The sequence below is a fragment of the Conger conger genome, chromosome 5 (genome assembly GCF_963514075.1).
Source record: "Conger conger chromosome 5, fConCon1.1, whole genome shotgun sequence".
Classification (NCBI taxonomy): domain Eukaryota; kingdom Metazoa; phylum Chordata; class Actinopteri; order Anguilliformes; family Congridae; genus Conger; species Conger conger.
In genome coordinates this window covers 51,548,382-51,568,021 of record NC_083764.1, presented here as the reverse complement: position 1 = coordinate 51,568,021, position 19,640 = coordinate 51,548,382, and the positions used below count along the sequence as shown (strand labels likewise).

The 19,640-nt window shown below is 41.6% G+C and overlaps 1 protein-coding gene across 3 annotated transcripts; it reads left to right on the top strand.

Annotated features, from left to right (window-relative positions):
- The first annotated feature begins 4,611 nt into the window (after positions 1–4,611).
- On the top strand, positions 4,612–19,635 carry gyg1a (glycogenin 1a). 3 transcript variants are annotated; one of them, XM_061243824.1, is made up of 8 exons: positions 4,612–4,768; positions 6,119–6,254; positions 7,274–7,448; positions 8,394–8,556; positions 14,820–14,946; positions 17,190–17,412; positions 17,898–17,948; positions 18,448–19,635. In XM_061243824.1, exons 1-8 carry the CDS (start codon positions 4,762–4,764, stop codon positions 18,610–18,612), a joined length of 1,047 nt encoding a protein of 348 aa, XP_061099808.1. In that variant the 5' UTR covers positions 4,612–4,761; the 3' UTR covers positions 18,613–19,635. The 3 variants fall into 3 exon arrangements, with proteins under 3 accessions (XP_061099808.1, XP_061099807.1, XP_061099809.1); XM_061243823.1 differs by having other exon boundaries at positions 4,620–4,768; positions 6,116–6,254; XM_061243825.1 differs by lacking the exon at positions 17,898–17,948 and having other exon boundaries at positions 4,620–4,768; positions 6,116–6,254.
- The last annotated feature ends 5 nt before the right edge of the window (positions 19,636–19,640 follow it).

Here is a 19,640-nt window from a genome sequence, read left to right as displayed (position 1 = left end):
GAGAGGGTCAGGAATACATATACAGTGTGTTCAGAAAGTATTCAGACCCCCTTCACTTTTTGCACACTTTATTGTGTTGATTTAATTTTAAATAGATAAAATTGCCATTTTTGCCCATCAAACATTCAATAACCCATAATGACAAAGTGAAAACATGTTTAGACATTTTTGATAAATGATTAAAAATACAGTGGTGTGAAAAAGTGTTTGCCCCCTTCCTGATTTCTTATTTTTTTGCATGTTTGTCACACTTAAATGTTTCAGATCATCAAACAAATTTAAATATTAGTCAAAGACAACACAGGTAATCACAAAATGCAGTTTTTAAATGAAGGTTTTTATTATTAAGGGAGAAAAAAAATCCAAACCTACATGGCCCTGTGTGAAAAAGTGATTGCCCCCCCCTGTTAAAACATAACTTAACTGTGGTTTATCAAACCTGAGTTCAATTTCTCTAGCCACACCCAGGCCTGATCACTGCCATACCTGTTCTCAATCAATAAATCACTTAAATAGGATCTGCCTGACAAAGTGAAGTAGACCAAATGATCCTCAAAAGCTAGACATCATGCCGAGATCTAAAGAAATTCAGGAACAAATGAGAAAGAAAGTAATTGAGATCTATCAGTCTGGAAATGGTTATAAAGCCATTTCTAAAGCTTTGGGACTCCAGCGAACCACAGTGAGAGCCATTATCCACAAATGGCGAAAACATGGAACAGTGGTGAACCTTCCCAGGAGTGGCCGGCCGACCAAAATTACCCCAAGAGCGCAGCGACGACTCATCCAAGAGGTCACAAAAGACTCCAACAACATCCAAAGAACTGCAGGCCTCACTTGCCTCAGTTAAGGTCAGTGTTCATAACTCCACCATAAGAAAGAGACTGGGCAGAAATGGCCTGCATGGCAGAGTTCCAAGACGAAAACCACTGCTGAGCAAAAAGAACATTAAGGCTCGTCTCAATTTTGCCAGAAAACATCTTGATGATCCCCAAGACTTTTGGGAAAATACTCTGTGGTCTGACGAGACAAAAGTTGAACTTTTTTGAAGGTGTGTGTCCCATTACATCTGGCGTAAAAGTAACACCGCATTTCAGAAAAAGAACATCATACCAACAGTAAAATATGGTGGTGGTAGTGTGATGGTCTGGGGCTGTTTTGCTGCTTCAGGACCTGGAAGACTTGCTGTGATAAATGGAACCATGAATTCTGCTGTCTACCAAAAAATCCTGAAGGAGAATGTCCGGCCATCTGTTCGTGACCTCAAGCTGAAACGAACTTGGGTTCTGCAGCAGGACAATGATCCAAAACACACCAGCAAGTCCACCTCTGAATGGCTGAAGAAAAACAAAATGAAGACATTGGAGTGGCCTAGTCAAAGTCCTGACCTGAATCCTATTGAGATGCTGTGGCATGACCTTAAAAAGGCGGTTCATGCTCGAAAACCCTCCAATGTGGCTGAATTACAACAATTCTGCAAAGATGAGTGGGCCAAAATTCCTCCACAGCGCTGTAAGAGACTCATTGCAAGTTATCGCAAACGCTTGATTGCAGTTGTTGCTGCTAAGGGTGGGCCAACCAGTTATTAGGTTTAGGGGGCAATCACTTTTTCACACAGGGCCATGTAGGTTTGGATTTTTTTTCTCCCTGAATAATAAAAACCTTCATTTAAAAACTGCATTTTGTGTTTACTTGTGTTGTCTTTGACTAATATTTAAATTTGTTTGATGATCTGAAACATTTAAGTGACAAACATGCAAAAAAATAAGAAAGGGGGCAAACACTTTTTCACACCACTGTATAAAACAGAAATCTGTCATTTATATAATTATTCAGTCCCTTAATTCAGTACTTCGTACTTCGTTGGCAGTAATTACAGCTTTGAGTCTTCTTGGCTAAGTCTCTACAAGCTTTGCACAGCTGGATTTTGGCAGTTGAAATTCTTCATGGCAGATCCTCTCAAGCGCTGTCAGATTGGATGGGAAGAGTCTGTGAACTACCATCTTCAGGTCTCTCCACAGATGTTCTATGGAGTTTAAGTCTGGGTTTTGGCTGGGCCACTCAAGGACAGTCAGACTCGTCCTGAAGCCACTCCAGCATTGTCTTGGCTGTATGGTCATCCAGTCATTGTTGTGCAGAAAGGTGAACTGTTGCCCTATGCTGAGATCATGTGTACTCTGGAGCAGATATTCTTCAAGGACCTCTCTGTATTTGGCTGCATTCAGCCTTTCCTCAATTGTGATCAGTCTCCCAAGCACTCCCATACGATGATGCTCACCATAGGGATGGTATTAGCCAGGTGATGAGCAGTGCTTGCTAGACAAAGTGCTTAGAGTTCTGCCCAAAGAGTGACATTTTTGTCTCATCACACAGAGTACAAACTTCTTCCATTTTCAATTATTGAGGCCTCTGTGCTCCTTGGAATGCTCAATGCTTTAGAAATGGTTTTATACCCTTGCCCTTTTTGTCATGACATATAGTATAAATTAGTGTGTACCTCTCTAGACTATGTCCAATCAATTAAATTTGCCACAGGTGGACTCTATGAATTTCTAGACCACAGGTGTCAAACTGTCCTGGAGGGCCGCAGTGTCTGCTGGTTTTTGGTGTGCGTCAGCATGAGAGATTCATTTTCAAGTCTTTCATTGGCTAAAGAGTCCACCCACCTTGTTCTCAAGGACTTCATTGGCTGCTGGTTGAAGGGAAACCACAAATAACAGCAGACACTGCGGCCCTCCAGGACTGGAGTTTGACATCCCTGTTCTAGACACATTTCAAGGGTAATTAAAGCAAACAGGATGCACCATACCACAATTTGGAGTGCCACAGCAAAGGGTCTGAATTCTTATGTAAATGAGAAATTTCAGTTTTATATTTTTAATACATTTGCAAAAATGTCTGAAAACATGTTTTAATTTTGTCATCGAGGGCGTAATTTTCGGTTTAACATTTGGGCATTAGGCAGAACTAGGGTTGACAAAATGTATTTGGCCAATACAATGCGTATGTTAGCTTATATATTACCCAACTTGATCACTGGACAAGGGGCAATATCTAAGGTACATGACTGGTACCCAGAAAGTTGGTGGTTCAAGCCCAGGAGTAGCCACGATAAGAGCCACACAGCTAATATTATTATTACTAGCTAAGTAGCAAGTAAAGTGGTAGGGTGGCCTGTAGCATAGTGGTTAAGGTACATGACTGGGACCCCCGAGGTTGATGGTTCGATACCCGGTGTAACCACAATACAATCCGCACAGCCGTTGGGCCCTTGAGCAAGGCCCTTAACCCCACATTGCTCCAGGGGAGGACTGTCTCCTGCTTAGTCTTATCAACTGCATGTCGCTCAGGATAAGAGCGTCTGCCAAATTCCATTAATGTAATATTGTTACAGGCTGTAACAATACTTGCTACATAGCCGTGACTTACAGCCAAAAACTCACTAAGTTAGCGGGCTAAATTAATAATAATTTTACAATAAAACCACCTGTTATCGCGTTGATTTTCGCTGTTCCCAATTTCACTCAAAAATGTCATAGAGCAATGCGCAAAGAAAATAAAACAATGGACTACTGCTTTCAAATAAATGATCACAGATCATTTAATGAATAGTGTTTGGAATATATTATCTGCACTAATTGTCATGTTCGGATGATGCTATATATGCGTGTTGAATTGACAGTATATTATAGACTCTTCTGGTTGGTAATGGCTTTGATGCTGGATTGATAATATTCTTGCACCATATTCATGTTTAGCTGTTGAAATTAGTTTGCCTTTAACTTCTGTAGCATTCGATCAAGTTTGAATGTGGGCAGAACATTGCAGGAGACAGGTAAGGCGTCCTCTGTGTAAATTACGCTTGTGTTGTGTACATTAGTATTGTTACAGAATCTACCTTTGTATAGCAGCCTACATACTTTGTAACATGGCAGCTACAATGGTCGTTTCCTGTACAGGAGACTCTCCAATTATATCATGGAAATAAAAATAAGGAAATCAAATCGGCTGTGTCATTTTAATTTGCACCAGAAGGTGGAACCACAGGTCAAAAAGTCGAGGAACGTTTCTCACTACTCTTATATCGGTCATGATTGTTGGCTGAAAAAGGCTTAAAGATTTTGTTTTTAAATTGGTAGACTAAATCTGATATCGCTCTGCTGAGGGGATTGGACTAACTTATTTTCAAGTGAAGTAAAAACATTTAGAAATGTTGTAAACACTGTACAACTAGCCACTGTAGGCTGCACGAAGTCTGAAAGTTCATCAATTTTAAATTGTATAGACCTTCACCTATAAAACTTAAGTCTTTGTTTTGTCGAGCACATTGATCATACTATTTATTGGGAAACTGGCAATGAAACAGTCTGTAAACAACCACCCTTCCATACATATACTTACACAATAACAGTTTAAATGTAACAGATGCAAAATCATCTAATTATTGGCTATGGCGACGACCGTGAACTTGTATTAATCCATCATATTAACCAATTCATAAATTGTAGATACTTACGTTATTTGCGACAAGTAGGCTGTGTTGTAAACTATAACAACTGAAAACCGCAGGCCGATGCGACGCAGCTCCATGAGAGGGGGTGTGTATGTGTGTGTGAAGTCATCACGTGACGGAATATATCAACTGAGTACTCCTCCTACTATAAATGTACCGTTGTCCTGGCTGCGTGCTCTTTCTGGGGAATAAGGGTGCATCGTTTTAGGGTTGGGACTACAGACAGGAGCGTTAACATCACACAGATCATGGCAGGTACGTAACATTTTGTTGAAGAAAACTGAAGCAGTTCGGTCGTAACGTTTTTTGTTGTTGTAAATGTCACTGTCACAGTGAATGGTCAGACGGCACACTGTGTTCCTGTTCGTAGCCTACAAGCCCTCGTAACACACATTTACACTATTACGGCTGTGATATTAAATACAAGTAAGGGTATTGTATTGTGTATATACAAATAATATAAATGGCTGCATTTTGTTTCAATGCTGAAAGGAAACCTGTATTCCTTCGTAGTTTAGAATGATAACCTACGCAAGTTTTGCAGCAATTTAAGATCCCCGATAGGAGGCGTGGGCCTAGCAGCTTCCCTATTCCGGGCTCTCTGCTATTTCTTCACTAGCAGGGTTGCGACAGTATATTTCCTGCTGCAATAGCTATTGCTTAGTAGAACAATACTACGGGGCGAGTATGTTTGTTATTAAAGGCTCAATTGTTTGGAACCAAAACATTTATATTTTATTTTATTCCGCAAATTGTTTGAAACCGTAGAAGCCATCTCTCCAAGAGCATGCGCTCACCTGTTCTCGGCTATTGCAATTGCTTGCCCATATATAGCGAACTTTTCCCATTTAGCTAAGCAATTCATTTACAACGTAGAAATGAGCAGGCTCTGTGGGCCCAAATGGTGTTAATCCATCAGAGGCCTATAGGAGTGTAGTTTATTGAAAGTAAGGGACATATTTAACATAGCCTACGTCACTCGAGCTTGACATTTTCTTGGAAGTTCACGTATGCCGCAGGTCACGTCGTTCGTTCGATCTCGGAATCCAGATGGCTAGAGACGTTGTAGAAGTTATAATCTGACGGTAGAACTTCTACAACGCTTGAGACGTGGCTAAAACATTTCGTTACATTTAGCCTCTACCACGTTCCTGTAAGCTACTTTGCTATGCTATATCAAGTGGGACAGACGTTCTTACGCTGCGCATTTTAATTAATGTGCAAGTGAGTAATCTGAGTATTACACATGTGAATCAATTCCATTAACAGACGCCGATTTAGAAATGGAGCTTTACAGTTTCAGTGGATTAAGGGAACAGTTCCATTACACATTTTGTACGCACTTGTCGTCTTCATGTTAGTATATTAAGTGGGTGTGTTCATTGTACAAGGAAAATTGAGCGATGATATAACGCACTGTAGCCTTTTATTTGTTCATTTTTCTCCATTCCTATTTGGAAAATATATATTTCTTCCTTTATGTGTGTGTATTTTGTGGTTGGGGAATCCCGCCCCATGCCAGTTTACAGTAGAATGGGGACACTAAGACTTTCGTTGATTATGCCTACCTGCTTTAAGTGAAGCCCGTTTGTTTCGTTTCAGCAGACCAGGCATTTGTCACGTTGGCCACCAATGACAACTACTCAAAGGGAGCAATGGTGCTCGGCAGATCCCTGCGTAACCATAAAACATCCAGGAAGCTGGTAGTGTTGATTGGCCCCCATGTGACTGAACCAGCCAGGTATCGTACAAATCAAACCAACCTCCGAACACACGCGCGCACAAATGCGCATACTAGTGTTGTCAGATACCAAAATTTTGATTTAGATAAAATAGCAGGTTTGGTATCATGATACTCGGTACTAAAACGTTACTTTTAGACATTACTAATTTAAACATAGTTTTTAAGTCAAAGGGCATTATCAGAGTAGATATTTATGAAAATCAAGGCCTTTTTCAAGCACGTAAATGTCATTTCCCAGAATAGCCTACAATTTAATTTTTTTTGCTGCTTATAAGAATAACTTCAAAAGATTATCCAGCTTTGGAATTCCAAATCGTACATTTAAAATACTGCCAAATATTTGTGTTTTTGCAACGATGGTTGTTGTTACCTGGGTGTCATTCCGTTGACATTAATGGCGTTAGAAGCGTCTCGCCGTAGCTGTGCGTCCCAGTGTGAATGACGCTCGAGTTCTACGTCGTAAATTCATAGAACCGTGGTTACAAAACCACGATAACCATAATTCCAAAACGACAGCAGTGGCTAAAAAGCTATGTTTACATGGAAATGGGACGTCAAAATCAATGGACCCTCACATTTCAAATGTGCTATGTTACCTGTACATACAGTTTACGATACAGGAATGCTAACGACGTTAGGCAAGGTCGCACAAGCACAAACTCGCTCACACGTGCAGGCGCATGGTAAGGGAAATGAGTGGGGCATTGTGTAATGTTTCAGTAAGTCACTGGTCCTCTAAAGCCGAGCTGGTGAAGTAAACCTATAATGGTTGTGTGCTTCAGTAAGAGGGTAGAGACTTGCCAAACAAATGCTACATGGGCCTAGGGTTTTGGTGGCCAATTCTTTATTTGTTTTATTTATTTTTAAATTGTGTGGCCCAGGGATGGTAGTGGCCCAAAACCGAGTTCTGCGTAGTGTTCCATAGTATTCCAGCAGCTGGCCCTGCTACACAGGGATCATAGATTGGTTGTAAAATTAATTGGCCTGAAACTAGTTTTTTCCATTCTCTCTCTCAGGGAAGTGCTCCAAAAGATCTATGATGAGGTCCGGCTAGTGGATTTGCTGGATAGCAGGGATGCAGCCCACCTGTCCCTGATGAAGAGGCCAGACCTTGGTGTCACCTTCACCAAGCTCCACTGTTGGACACTGACACACTACTCCAAATGTGTCTTTATGGACGCCGACACACTGGTCAGCCCACGGCCTTGAACACATGACACAATGGTGTGCGTTAATTAACATTCATTCAGGTTGTACTGTGTTTAAGCCTATATAAAAGATCAGGTATGAAGTCAAGGGACTCTCACAGAATGTATGAGGACTTATTTGAAAGCACCTGGAGCAGGGCTGCCGAACCATGTTCTTGGAGATCTACCATCCTCTAGGTTTTCATGTCAACCTTAATTTGACATACCGGATTCTACTAATTAGCAGCTCAATGATATCTCGATCTTGAGTCATTCTGTGAGAAAGGAAATCACTGAGAAAGGGTTGGATTTGTTGGGTCGGAACATGCTATATACAGTTTCACTTAAAATGGAGGGTGTAATTCCAAATGACTACTACTTGGGCAGCATAATGGTGCAGTTGATAGCACTGTGATAGCACAGCAAGAAGGTCCGGGGTTGAAATGCTGAACGGTGGCCTTTCTGTGTAGAGTTTGCATGTTCTGAGTCCCTGTGGGTTTCCTCCAGGTACTCTGGTTTCCTCCCACATTCCAAATCCAAAGACATGCAGTTTAGGGTAATAAATACATTCTTCCTGGATATGTAACATACCAATATATAATTGAGAACAGACAAAGTCTTAAAGGATAACCAAGAAACAAGATATAAAGTCCAATCAACAGGAAATACAACGTATACTCTTGAGGTTTTTTTGCAGGTGTCTGGCACATTCTTTTTGGTGCTTGCTGAGGGTTCTCAACAGTGTTTGTAATGGAAAACAAAAACAAAAAAACATTTATTCTGAAGTCAAAATGAACAAATGTGGATTGAATACATGCCATAGTCTTCTGGTCATAGGCATCCCGTGTGCAGTTAGCTTGTGTGATATTTGTGTTGGGGGAGGTTGACTATGCAGGATATCAGAAGGGATAGGTCTTGAATGAAGTCCTGGTTTTGGTCTGTGTCCCAGGTGCTGTCGAATGTGGACGAGCTGTTTAATCGTGAGGAGCTGTCTGCTGCTCCAGACCCTGGCTGGCCAGACTGCTTCAACTCCGGCGTGTTTGTGTTCCGGCCTTCCAACGAAACCTACGAGCAACTCATCCAGGTCTGCACTAAGGATGGCAGCTTTGATGGTCAGTTTAATATCTGCGTGCTGTGTGTGGGTGTGGGGGAGGGCGGCAGCAATGCGCGTTAATCAACCCTTCAGTTTCCACATCGATGCAAGTGTGCAAATTTGGCTAATGAGCCAATTCATTTGTAGTCCCTGGGCAGGTTAAAAAAATGACCTAATGTCATAAATGCAGTACTCCAACAAGTATGCCAATACAATCCATAAATATATTGTGATTATTATAGCAGTATGTAAAAACAATACTAATATTCTTTATAAAGTTTGTGCCAGAGATGAGCTCTGCTTTAAGCCATATCTTAAGTTTGTGTTTAAAGGTAAGGTAATTAGAGTCTCTTAACTCGGTGGGTAGACTATTCTAATAGTGGACAGCTCTGACCAATAAGTTCTAAACTTGCTGTGATGGTATTGCATAACAGTCACCTCTAGTATTTGCCATTGTTGTCCTGCTAATATCCTTGTGCATTATGAGCTGGCTCAGTGGGGGAGGGGCAAGCCCATGCAATGGCTTGAAGATGGGGCAGGCTTCTGTAAAATCTTTAGTCATCCAAACTGAATAAATTGTTCCTTTTGTTTAATATGGGAATCTGGCTTGTGACCAACTCGTAAAGCATGTGGGAGAAAATAATTGCACGCATAAAGAACTTGGCTGCCTCTGTTGTTGGACTGGTTAAATATGATAGTATTGGCCACCTTTGTAAAATGCTTTTTAGAAGACTGATTGAAATCTAAAATTATACCAAAGTATCATACCTGAGCTTTTCTCTCCTTTAACAAAAACATCAGGTTTGTGGGTCGTTGCTAGCTTCTTTGAGAAATGTACAGTTTGTAATGTTCAGATGTTAACGGTAATTGCTTAACTCATCGGATACATGGATCATGGCTGCAGTTAGTTTGTATGCAACATGCTGTTTGTTTTTAACATATATATGCTGATGACACACTAATTTATGTAGGTTGACAGATGGGCAGATGGAAGGCAAATAATTATGTACAAGCTAAACAAATTGGACTCAGTATTGAACCTTGAGGAACACCAGTGGTACTGTTAGGATATATTGATTGAGAATTGCAAATGCATACACTTCGCTTCCTGTTTGTTGGATATGAATTGGATTTTATGGTATCATTGGAGAAATTAAAATGGGATAATTTTGACAGTACCTTATGGTTCACAGTATCTTGATCAGTTGTCAAGAAGAAGAGCATGGGAGCTAACTTGAGTTGCTATTGTATGATAAGGTCGGGGACACCCTGCTGATGGAAGGCATCCTTCCTTCCCTGGGCGATGTTCTGGGCAATGAAGTGATGCCATGTAGGACTTGTGACCACAGTGAGAACTTGTATGGTTTCGATTCCATTCCAAAGTGAACTGGTTTAGGAGCTGGTGACTTGGCTGAACATGCCCTCTGAAAATATCCTTTTTTTTTTTTTATCTCCTGTTTTGCATTTCCTGTTTAATAAACTGTTGAGGTTTTGACTTCAGGCATCCACTAAGCCCAAGGAAAACTGCCGCTAGAATGTTTAGAATGCAGTAAAAGAGCGCATCCATTTAACAGCACAGGAATGGAACTGCAAGTCTGTGGCCAAATATGTGGACATTCTGGGCTTGGGGTTGTGATGTTTGACTCCTCTAAGGTGCTTGCTGGCTGGCTGGTCCAGTTCTGTAATATGGGCTTAACAGCCCATGTTTACCTCCTACATAAGTAACTTATTTATCAAGGTCCGAGCTCAAATACAAGGCTCTTCTGTCATTGTGACCCCCACCCCCCGTCCCCCTCTCCCATCACACCTTGTGCTTCCCTGTGAGTTATTTTGGGGGATTTTATGGGGTGGGGCAACCAAGCAATCCCATGTTGGAATAGCCACATACTCAACGGCATTGACAGGCAGCCACTGATACTTAACAGGCTTGTTAGTCTTACCTCCAGTCTACCAAAAAGCCACTGGATCTACATTGTGCACATTTTGTGCCGCCAATGCGTAATTACATTTTCCAACCTTTTTTTTAAATGACAAACCTGTAATGGGCACAGCTGATGTTATGCAACACTACTGATCTCCAGACTGTATTCCAGGGCAGCTTGAGGAATTTGGCAGCCGTTCTCTCTGAACACAAAAAGCCTTTTCACTAGCAGTGTTTTATAAGCACAGGCCCTTTCCATAAAGTCATTTTGTGTGCATGATGGCACAGTCCTTCTTTGGTCTGTGGTTTTTCCTGGTTTGGATTTTGTCATTTTAAAGAAAATAGGCACACTATTCAATTCTATTTTTGAGTATAATTTTGCAGAATGGAGTCAGCAGGGTCTTTTCATGCGTTTGCTTACTTGCAATATTAGAATTGGGGATGAGCATTTTCAGTGTTTTCAAACTGGTGAAATGTAATCGATTAACAGATTAAAAATCTCTTTTTTAAATTCCTGTAATAAGCTGTACAAGCATGCTCCAATAGGCTGGACCACAGCCAAAATGATACAAGTATACACGCATTAATTGTTACTGCACAACCGGGGCATCATCTCAGGAAAAACTTGGCAAAAAATTACGATGGTTGTCTATAGCAGTGCATCAACGGTAATATTATCAAAATCCAAATATTTCGAAGGCATGATACTGACCAGGGGTGATTGCATGAAAATGGCAATAGTAAACGTTACCAAAATATACCGCAATGGGTATTCATGTCGGGAAGTAATCATACGTGACGTGCTGTACAATATGAATTGCACTTGCATTTTTAGGATTGCTATCATTTTTTCTTCATCTAGAGATTTGTCACGGTTTTTACAGATCATCTTATTCAAAATGTTGCTTGCCATAGCCTACGCTGCTGCGTTTTCTAGTCGGTGGGGCCTCAATCATGTTAATTTGGCTATTATGAAATTCTATGACCCCACTGCTGTAGGCTACCCACAACTCCAATCAAAATAAAGAACAGTCTTAAAAACGTTATAGCTACAATGTTATAGCTACTGCTATAATGCAGGATTGACCTTTTTTTTTTTTATTGATTTTTTTTATGTTAACTGGATAAGATGTTGGCAGTTTCAAGTGTCCATTTTGGTTAATCCCCATCCTGAATTAGAATATAAGAATAATTAATCTAGAGATGGTAATGCTGCTAAGAAAGTATTGTGGTTTGAAGTTCAGTCACTAGTGTTGCTCTTTTAAAGAGGCTGTGGAATTTAGCTTTTTTCTGGCAAGTCTTGTTGTAATGTTTGATGCATTGATGATCATTGCCAGAATCAAATGGATTACATTATGCCGGTGTAGTCCTGTAAAATTTGCAAGCATCGCACAACATGATGATTCAGCCTATCGATGTTTTTGTGGCTGATATATTGTTCTGATGTGTCCTTGTACCCCTCTCGTATTGCCTCTCTGGACTTCATGTTTTTGATCCCCTCTGAAAGCTCTTATGGACGCTAGCATTCATGATCAGGTGCAGCAGGTTTGCCTAGCTGTAGTGCTGGAAATAGCCGACACGCATCCATAAAAGCAATTCACCCTGTTGCAGATCAGTAATCGCATGTCTTTTTGGAAATGTGGTCTCCGCCATCTGCCTTATACAGAGCGTGTGATGCGCATTACCGTTGATTTGGAGCTACTTTTGCATGAGCGTCCCCAGAGTGTCTACAAAAAAGCATGCCCCATTTTAAACAAGCAAAGTCCAGGTCTCTAAAATGCTTTTGTGGGCATGCATTAAGTCAATGTTATTTATTTTTGGTACGTTTTCTTTTGTTCTCCGCTAAAATACTTTGGACAGTTGTACATACACCCTCCAGTCATTGCACAACTACAGGAACAAGCGGAAAGTGAGTGAGCCCATGGCACAATGGTGTGGCCTTTCTGCTAAAATGAGGAAGTATTTCTCAAGCAACCGAGGCGGTTTAAGTCGGAGTGTTAAAGCAACACCTCTAATTGGCTAAGTTGGTATATGGACAGCACTAGGTTTTGCCAACTTTTGCTAGCTCACGCTGTTCATTTATCTATACATCTTAATTAGATGATTCATTTGTGCTAGTTTTATACGTTAGCTAGGATGTATACAGCTGCTGTAACTTGGGGGTAGGTAGCTAAAGTTACCAATATAACTATGCAACTCGCCACCCAAATTAGACGTGCAAACGGCAAGAATAACGCTGCCAAACATAGACCGAAGAAGATTGCTAAAATAAGCAAACGATACAGGTCATTCCTATTTCCGTAGAGCTGATGCTACTTCAGAGCTCGTTAAGAGATCTGTAAATCTGGTCAATTTCATAATCCGTTGATCAATGAGGCATGCTAATATTTATGCATAAATTGCACCAATAATGAATCCGCCAGAAGCCAATACATTATTTTTAACAAGTTGTTTTCAGCCATATGACATTTCCCTTGTTCCCTGTTACAGCTTGGTTCAACTTACCTAGATAGCTAGTCTTTTTCCGATAGGGGCTTAGTTTTCCTAACCATGGTCCTGTACTCGCATAACTGGTGCCACGTGGGTGAAAACAACCTATGAAACGGTGTCCCTGAGTGAGTAACCCGCTCCATTGGGCACCGTGGGAAAAAGATGGTCTTTGGTGGAGTGGTCTACCTATCAATTTCTGTGGTTGCCTGCTGTTTGAGGCCTTGAAATGCACAACATGACTCTGCTGTGACAAGGAGTCTAGGTATATGTACTCCTCATTTCCCCATACTGTAGCTTTAGGTCTTTTTTTATTCATTGTTTTTTAGAACTTTATTGCTAGATCAGACTAATTCAGCATATCTGTCTAATGTGTGAAATGTTTGTTACGCAAGCCATTTACAATACGCGATTCCCATTGTGTGCTGCAACCTTTTTTGCTCTGCACATCAAGAACTTTTGGCAACACTGTTCAGCCATGTCATATTTGGCCCAATTGGTCACGAAAAGAAGAAAATTGTCTTAAAGTACAAGAAAAAGTCTGTTATTGGTCCCTGGGCATGCTGAGCTGTGCCCAGTATGGGAAGGCTATTGTCTAAATATATAGACTTCCCAGCAATTGCTCTCGGTGAAAGTGGGTAAATTTCTCCATGCATTGTCTGTAGTTACACAAGTCTAGCCATCATGACAGTCTTGTGGCAGCCTGGAACCATGAGTTTGGAATTTACAAAGGGGCCCCCAAGAAGCGAACGAATCGTTTCCCAGGGTGACCATCTTATTATTTTTTTGTGTGGCTTTGGCAGAGCCTGGCAGGGGCGATGGGTCCTGTTTGCCCCTCCCCCTCCATGCCACTGTAGATAATTAATGTGCATATATTACACCCTGTGTTTCTGCAGACTGAATCCCCAGATTGCTGGGGGGGGTTGTAGCCGATTAAAAGGGCTGGAAGAATGGTCATCTGTGCAGTACTCCACAGCCCCACCTTTGATCTCTGCATTTAGTTTGATAATGTGCTTTCTTTACCCAGCAGACCTGCTGACATCATGCTTATAATGGTGTCTTATATATTTGTATAATGTGTTAGGACTAAAGCTATAACACGCAGCCTCACATTTGCTATCTCCCACCGCATTTGGTTGGCCTTTTTTTTTGGGGGGGGGGGGGGGGGGGGGCTCCTAGTGGTTGCCATGATTCCAAATGGAAACTGGAAATAAGACTGTGCTTTTACTTAGAGCACTCGGAATAAAGTGCTGAAAAGCACCCATGCATTACCCAATTGATTTATTCGAACAAAGTCATCCATTTTGTATTAATGGCATTAAGTGGCTGATGCTTCCCCTTGTCAGTCCATTGGCTGCAACTATGTTTCGGGAAGTGTGCCAGCTAAGCCAAGCCCACTATTTACGCAGTGGTGTCCCAGGTGCATGGATCACTGAAGCACAATGTTCACATAACGGTTATTTGCTGCACAGTGGAACCCAGCCAGGAGAACTGGGGGGGTTGCCACACTTTGCTATGATTGGCTGTTATGTCATGATTACAGTTTCTGTGGCTGCCTCTGTCCTTTTGATTCACTGGCTAATGTCTGTCCCCCTTTGAGTGCTACTACCAAATGTTCTTTATTCACTTTTTTGATTATACATTTATTTTTAAGGTTTACGGAGCAAAACTGAGGCAAACGGTTTTGCACTCAGTGAACTAGTATTTCCGACAAGCTTCATTCTGTTTGCAAAGTACAAACTGTGTTCATTCTCTCACATCTTCATAGTGATTCTATAGTTTCTGAGGCATTTGGACACTGCTTAGATGGACTGGAAAACAACATTTATTTGTTAAAGTTTTACATTGACAATTGGGTGCTTTTCTGTTTGCAGGTGGGGACCAGGGAGTTCTCAACAGCTTTTTCAGCAACTGGGCGACTGCGGACATAACAAAGCACCTTCCCTTCATCTACAATCTCAGCAGCATAGCCATCTACTCTTATCTCCCAGCATTCAAGCAGTGAGTGTCACCACGTTAAAAATATAAAAATATTTTGCCTGTGATTTAGCATACTCGTATTCAAGAGGGTGTTTCATATACGTATTGCCTCTAGATTTGAGCAGGATATTGCACTTGACAGCAAAAAAAAAAAAAGTCTTCAATGTGATTTACAGTCCTAGACCTGGGCATGCTGACAAATCCCTTGCTGTTCTGTTACTTTATGTAACCATGAAGACGAGTGGTATTTGGCTTTCATTGCGCAAGGTTTGACATGTTTGCTCTAAACTCATTGAATATTTATGTGGTAAGGAAGTTCAATACATGCATGTTTGTTAGCTTGCATAGTCTCTGCTGTCCCCCCCCCCCCCCACTTCATCTGTATTGGCCAATGAGTGCTTTTACCTGCGTGTTTATTGTTTGAACTGCCTTCATTGCTTAAGTTTATGATACAGGGCCTACTTGTGCTAATCGAATAAGACTGCACTGGACTCTAGGCGTGCTGTGGTCTCGGTTGTGCTCGAAAGTTCAGAGAATAAATGGACCCAAGGTCGCACTGGGCGCGTGCTCACATAAGGTGTCAGGTTACTCTGGGCGACAGGGACCAACTGCTGTCCTGGGCTCCCTGTATTTGTATATCCACTCCAGCCTACAGTGAACAGATCCCAGCAGTCCCCAAAATAGAATGATGTATTTAAAGACCTTTATGCACACAGAGACCCTTTCATGAGCAAACCCATCCCACCCACTTGCTTCACCGGTAAACAAAACGCGCTCATTGTGGAGTGATCTTTGCCCCAGGTTAGGGGACGGTCACAGGCTCTCCTGGAAAACAAATTTGCGAAAAGGTGAGCATGTTTTGAACCGTTGATTGATGAAACCTCAGGCTGCTCGTGAGCACAAGTCTTGAACACACAAGGACTATTGCCAGCAATTTGGAGTGTCACGCAACTATGCGCCCATTTCGTGCCTGCCATCACCTTTCTTCTCAACCTTGGTTGACTGTGATCTTTGTTGTGATGGGATGGCTGAAATTCAATAAATATTCATCCTGAATTAATTGAAAGTGGGTGTCAGCTTAGATCTGCTTAATCTGTGTAGTTATTGTCTACGGATGTCAAATGTATGTGTATGCAACTAAAATTGTTCTTGCACTTGCCGATTTTAAAAAAAAAAAAAAAAAAAAAAAAAAAAAAAAAAACCATTATATACAAAAGTTTCTCTACCACAATACCAAGTAGTGCTTATCTTGTTAAATCAAAATTAAATCACAAGAAAAATGTTGAACTTTTTTTTCCAAGAGTGTCTGGCTGCAGCCACTTCAGATCTCCTCAGCCAGGAACCTCTCCAGTGAGGACACATTACATCAGAGATGGAAATGACATATTTCCGCTGTGTTTTTTTATTGGTTAATTTGGTCTAGAAGGTAGCGACTTTCAGTTGAGGTGCAAATGGAAGTTTGGGTGTTTATCTGTTAATTTAAGGAGACTGAGTTATCGATTTGCAGAACACCACACCCACTGCAGTGTAACCCAGGTCACGATTAGCCCTCTGACCTATCCATCAAAGTGGTCCCTTGACCTTAAGTCAATGGTGATACAAACACAGGTGCAGTATAAAGGTTATACCGCCCCCCTTCAAATTCTCCAACCCATTCCTGACCCCGAAACAGAGCCGGCACAAACAAACTGGTGTTTTAAATGTACGGAATGAGCTGTGCGTTGTGGGTGCATGCTGCTATGTTCTGGGGGTTGGGGTTATAACTGGGCTATTTTAACTGTGTTTGTCTATAGCGGAATGCATGTCTGTTGCCCGTTAAAGAGAGGGATTTATAATAGCTGCATAGATGATGATATAGTAGCTATATTGATAATCAAATTGAAGCTTAATGATGAGAACATTTTAATCATGTTTGTGACCTTACACCAAGGTTGAATTACTCGTGCTGATCCCCACGTGTGCGCTTAATTAGAAATTGCATGGATTATTCATTGCTACTAGTAGTAGAACTACCTAGTTATGGGAGAGTGAAACTTCCTAACTGCTCAGTTTTGTTATAGAAAGGTGTTTAGGTCGTATAGTGGTTATAGTGGCATATTTAAGTTCCACGCATTATGCCGTTCGCAAAACATATTGCGCTGAATTTCTGTTGCTTATGGAGTCTTAAATGGATACGTTTGGTTACCTTAGGTCTGCAGTCATTCCTAAAACACCGGAATTCGTCGGCATCTTTGCTCAGGGCCACTGTTTGCAATCGTTCACAGGTATGGCAGCGAGGCAAAGGTGGTCCACTTCCTGGGTAAGATGAAGCCATGGAACTACTCGTACGACACTGCAACGAAAAGCATCAAGGGGCATTCACAGGACCCGTCCACGCTTCACCCCGACTACCTTCTGAGGTGGTGGGACATCTACTCTGGCTCCGTGCTACCAATGATGAAGGAACAGTATGGGAGCCAGGCCTTCTATTCTGGATGCGAGGACTCTGTAAGTCTGCCAAGCAAATCCACCGGTGACATGAAAGTGGGGAGGGATGGGGGGGGTTGGCCATGAAGACTCAAGTTTTGTGGAGTGTTTTTATGCCACAGCTTGGTGGGTTAAAGTAAATGGGATCTTTCTCCATGTCATACCAGTCTTTCCATTGCTAATTTCACTGTGAAACCATTTATCTTCTGCATCTTTAAATGTTATGTATAAAAATGTGGAAAACGTCTCCATGTCAGAGAACAATTTTGGACTTGATGATTCGCAAAGCATTCTGTCACGGTTTACATTTCCAGAAATTATTTGGAAAAATAAACCGCAAATTTAAACAAAGCGAGGTACATACTAAAAACTAAGTTGGTCTCGTGTTGTGGACACCATCCAAGGGCACTTGGTAAGTGGTAAATTATTGTTTAGAACGGATGGGTCATTGAAGATAAGATTGTTTGCGGTCTGACTGTGTGTGCTCCCCTCCTTATCTGGTGCAGTTCATCGAAACGGCATCTCCTCATCCAGCAGTCATTTGTGACCGCTATAAGGTATGCAATAAAGGCCTGATGCTTAGCTGTGGCTGAGGTCCTTCCACGGGGCCTCTTAATGTTGCTCCTTGGTGACTGATCTAAAAAAAACTTCCCAGTGTGGCGCTCAATCGGCCTTTTCACACAAAGCAATGTGCGCAAAGCGATGTCTGGGCCTCAACGCCAGAGCTCAAAAGCAATCCCGGATTTAACGTAGCTGTGCACTTGATGTAACGCTTTGGCTTCCTGTCGGTCCTGCTTGTTGGTCTGGTTGAAGTCATTGACTGTAGCCGGTGGCGATTGGTTGAGTAGGCTGGCTGGGTCATTGCGTTACGCTCATGGTGTGTCATCTTGTGCTGGAGAAGCTGTCTGTCAACAACACCTCCACTGTTGGAATAGGTGGCTTTTGCTGCATGGCTTTTCTTGGGGAAAATTTTGGGAATTCTTTTTTTTTTATTTTTTATAAACCGTTGAAGTCCATATTCTGAAACCGTATTTAACCCCTACCCTCCCTCCCCAGGATGAAATTCACAACGGGATGTCCAAAATCCACGTCTCCGCACCCGCAGCCCCCAGCATCTCCTCAGAAGAACGCAAGCAGAAGTGGGAACAAGGCCAAGCAGACTACATGGGAATGGACAGCTTTGAAAACATACAGAGGAAGCTGGACTCTTTCCTAAATTAAAAGGGAAAGGGGGTGGGGGAGGGTGAAAATGGATCGAGAGAGCATTTGCAGTTACACAAATTTAGATTTTGGGGGAAATGCGGTCAAATTTCAGGTGGTCTACTGTGTTGGCAGTTGGCTCTTATTAAAAATGGTTCAATGCAGTGTGAATTCATTAATCACTGCAGTACATTGGTGGAGGTAGTGCTACGAAGGATAAATGACTTTTAAACCTTTTAGCAGTACATTGTAACCATGTGGTATGCTGTACTGTATGTAGTTAGAAGCCCCTCCTCCTCTTTCTCAAATACCTGCATACTGTGAGGCAAGAATTTGCCAACATTGGACATCAGTAACAGAACCTAGGCTTAGAACCTAGTGTTGCATCATGTATTGACAAGGCATTGATATTCAATTATAATGATGGTGAGGAAATGTTCTGTCTCACGAGAGGAGTGCTCTGATTAGAAGCTATTGGAGGGGAAAAAGTGAAACCCCCTTTTAAACAGGAATGACAGAGTAGTAAGTTCCTGTAAGATTGCCTGTGATGTCTTGTTCTGTGAGTTGTATGGGTTAAGAGAACGCACGTCCCGAGCCTTGAAAACGTGAACACCTCTGTACAGTATTTTGCATGTTTGTACCAAACAGCTTGAAGGAAACCTATTGTATCGCTATTCCCAGTTTAAATTCAAGAAAAAAGTAATTTCTTTAATTTTCTCCAAGTCAATCATGCAATACCCACATAGAAAGGTGATGGCAGCCTTAGTTTTAGCAATGTTTGCATCACACCTTACCTGCTGCTACAATCACTCCTTTCAAAACTTTTTACCCCCTGCTTTTGTTTGCTTTTGCAATTACACTCCATGTTTTGGAGGACTTAAGTTTGATATTTTGCTGGTCTTCTCCCAAGTATGACACTGTACACGCAGATAGCGCTTGTTCTTAGTTCCCTTATGGGGGAAAAAATGAAACTACTGGAGTATTTAACCTTGCTTGTAGCACTGGCCATGTACCTGCAAAATTAAAAAAAACTAGTGTTGTGAACGCGG

Excerpts from the sequence above, each read along its gene's own strand:
- gyg1a (XM_061243823.1), top strand. Across the intron at positions 6,255-7,273 it reads CATGTGACTGAACCAGCCAG|GGAAGTGCTCCAAAAGATCT; the intron begins GTATCGTACAAA and ends TCTCTCTCTCAG. Across the intron at positions 8,557-14,819 it reads TAAGGATGGCAGCTTTGATG|GTGGGGACCAGGGAGTTCTC; the intron begins GTCAGTTTAATA and ends TTCTGTTTGCAG.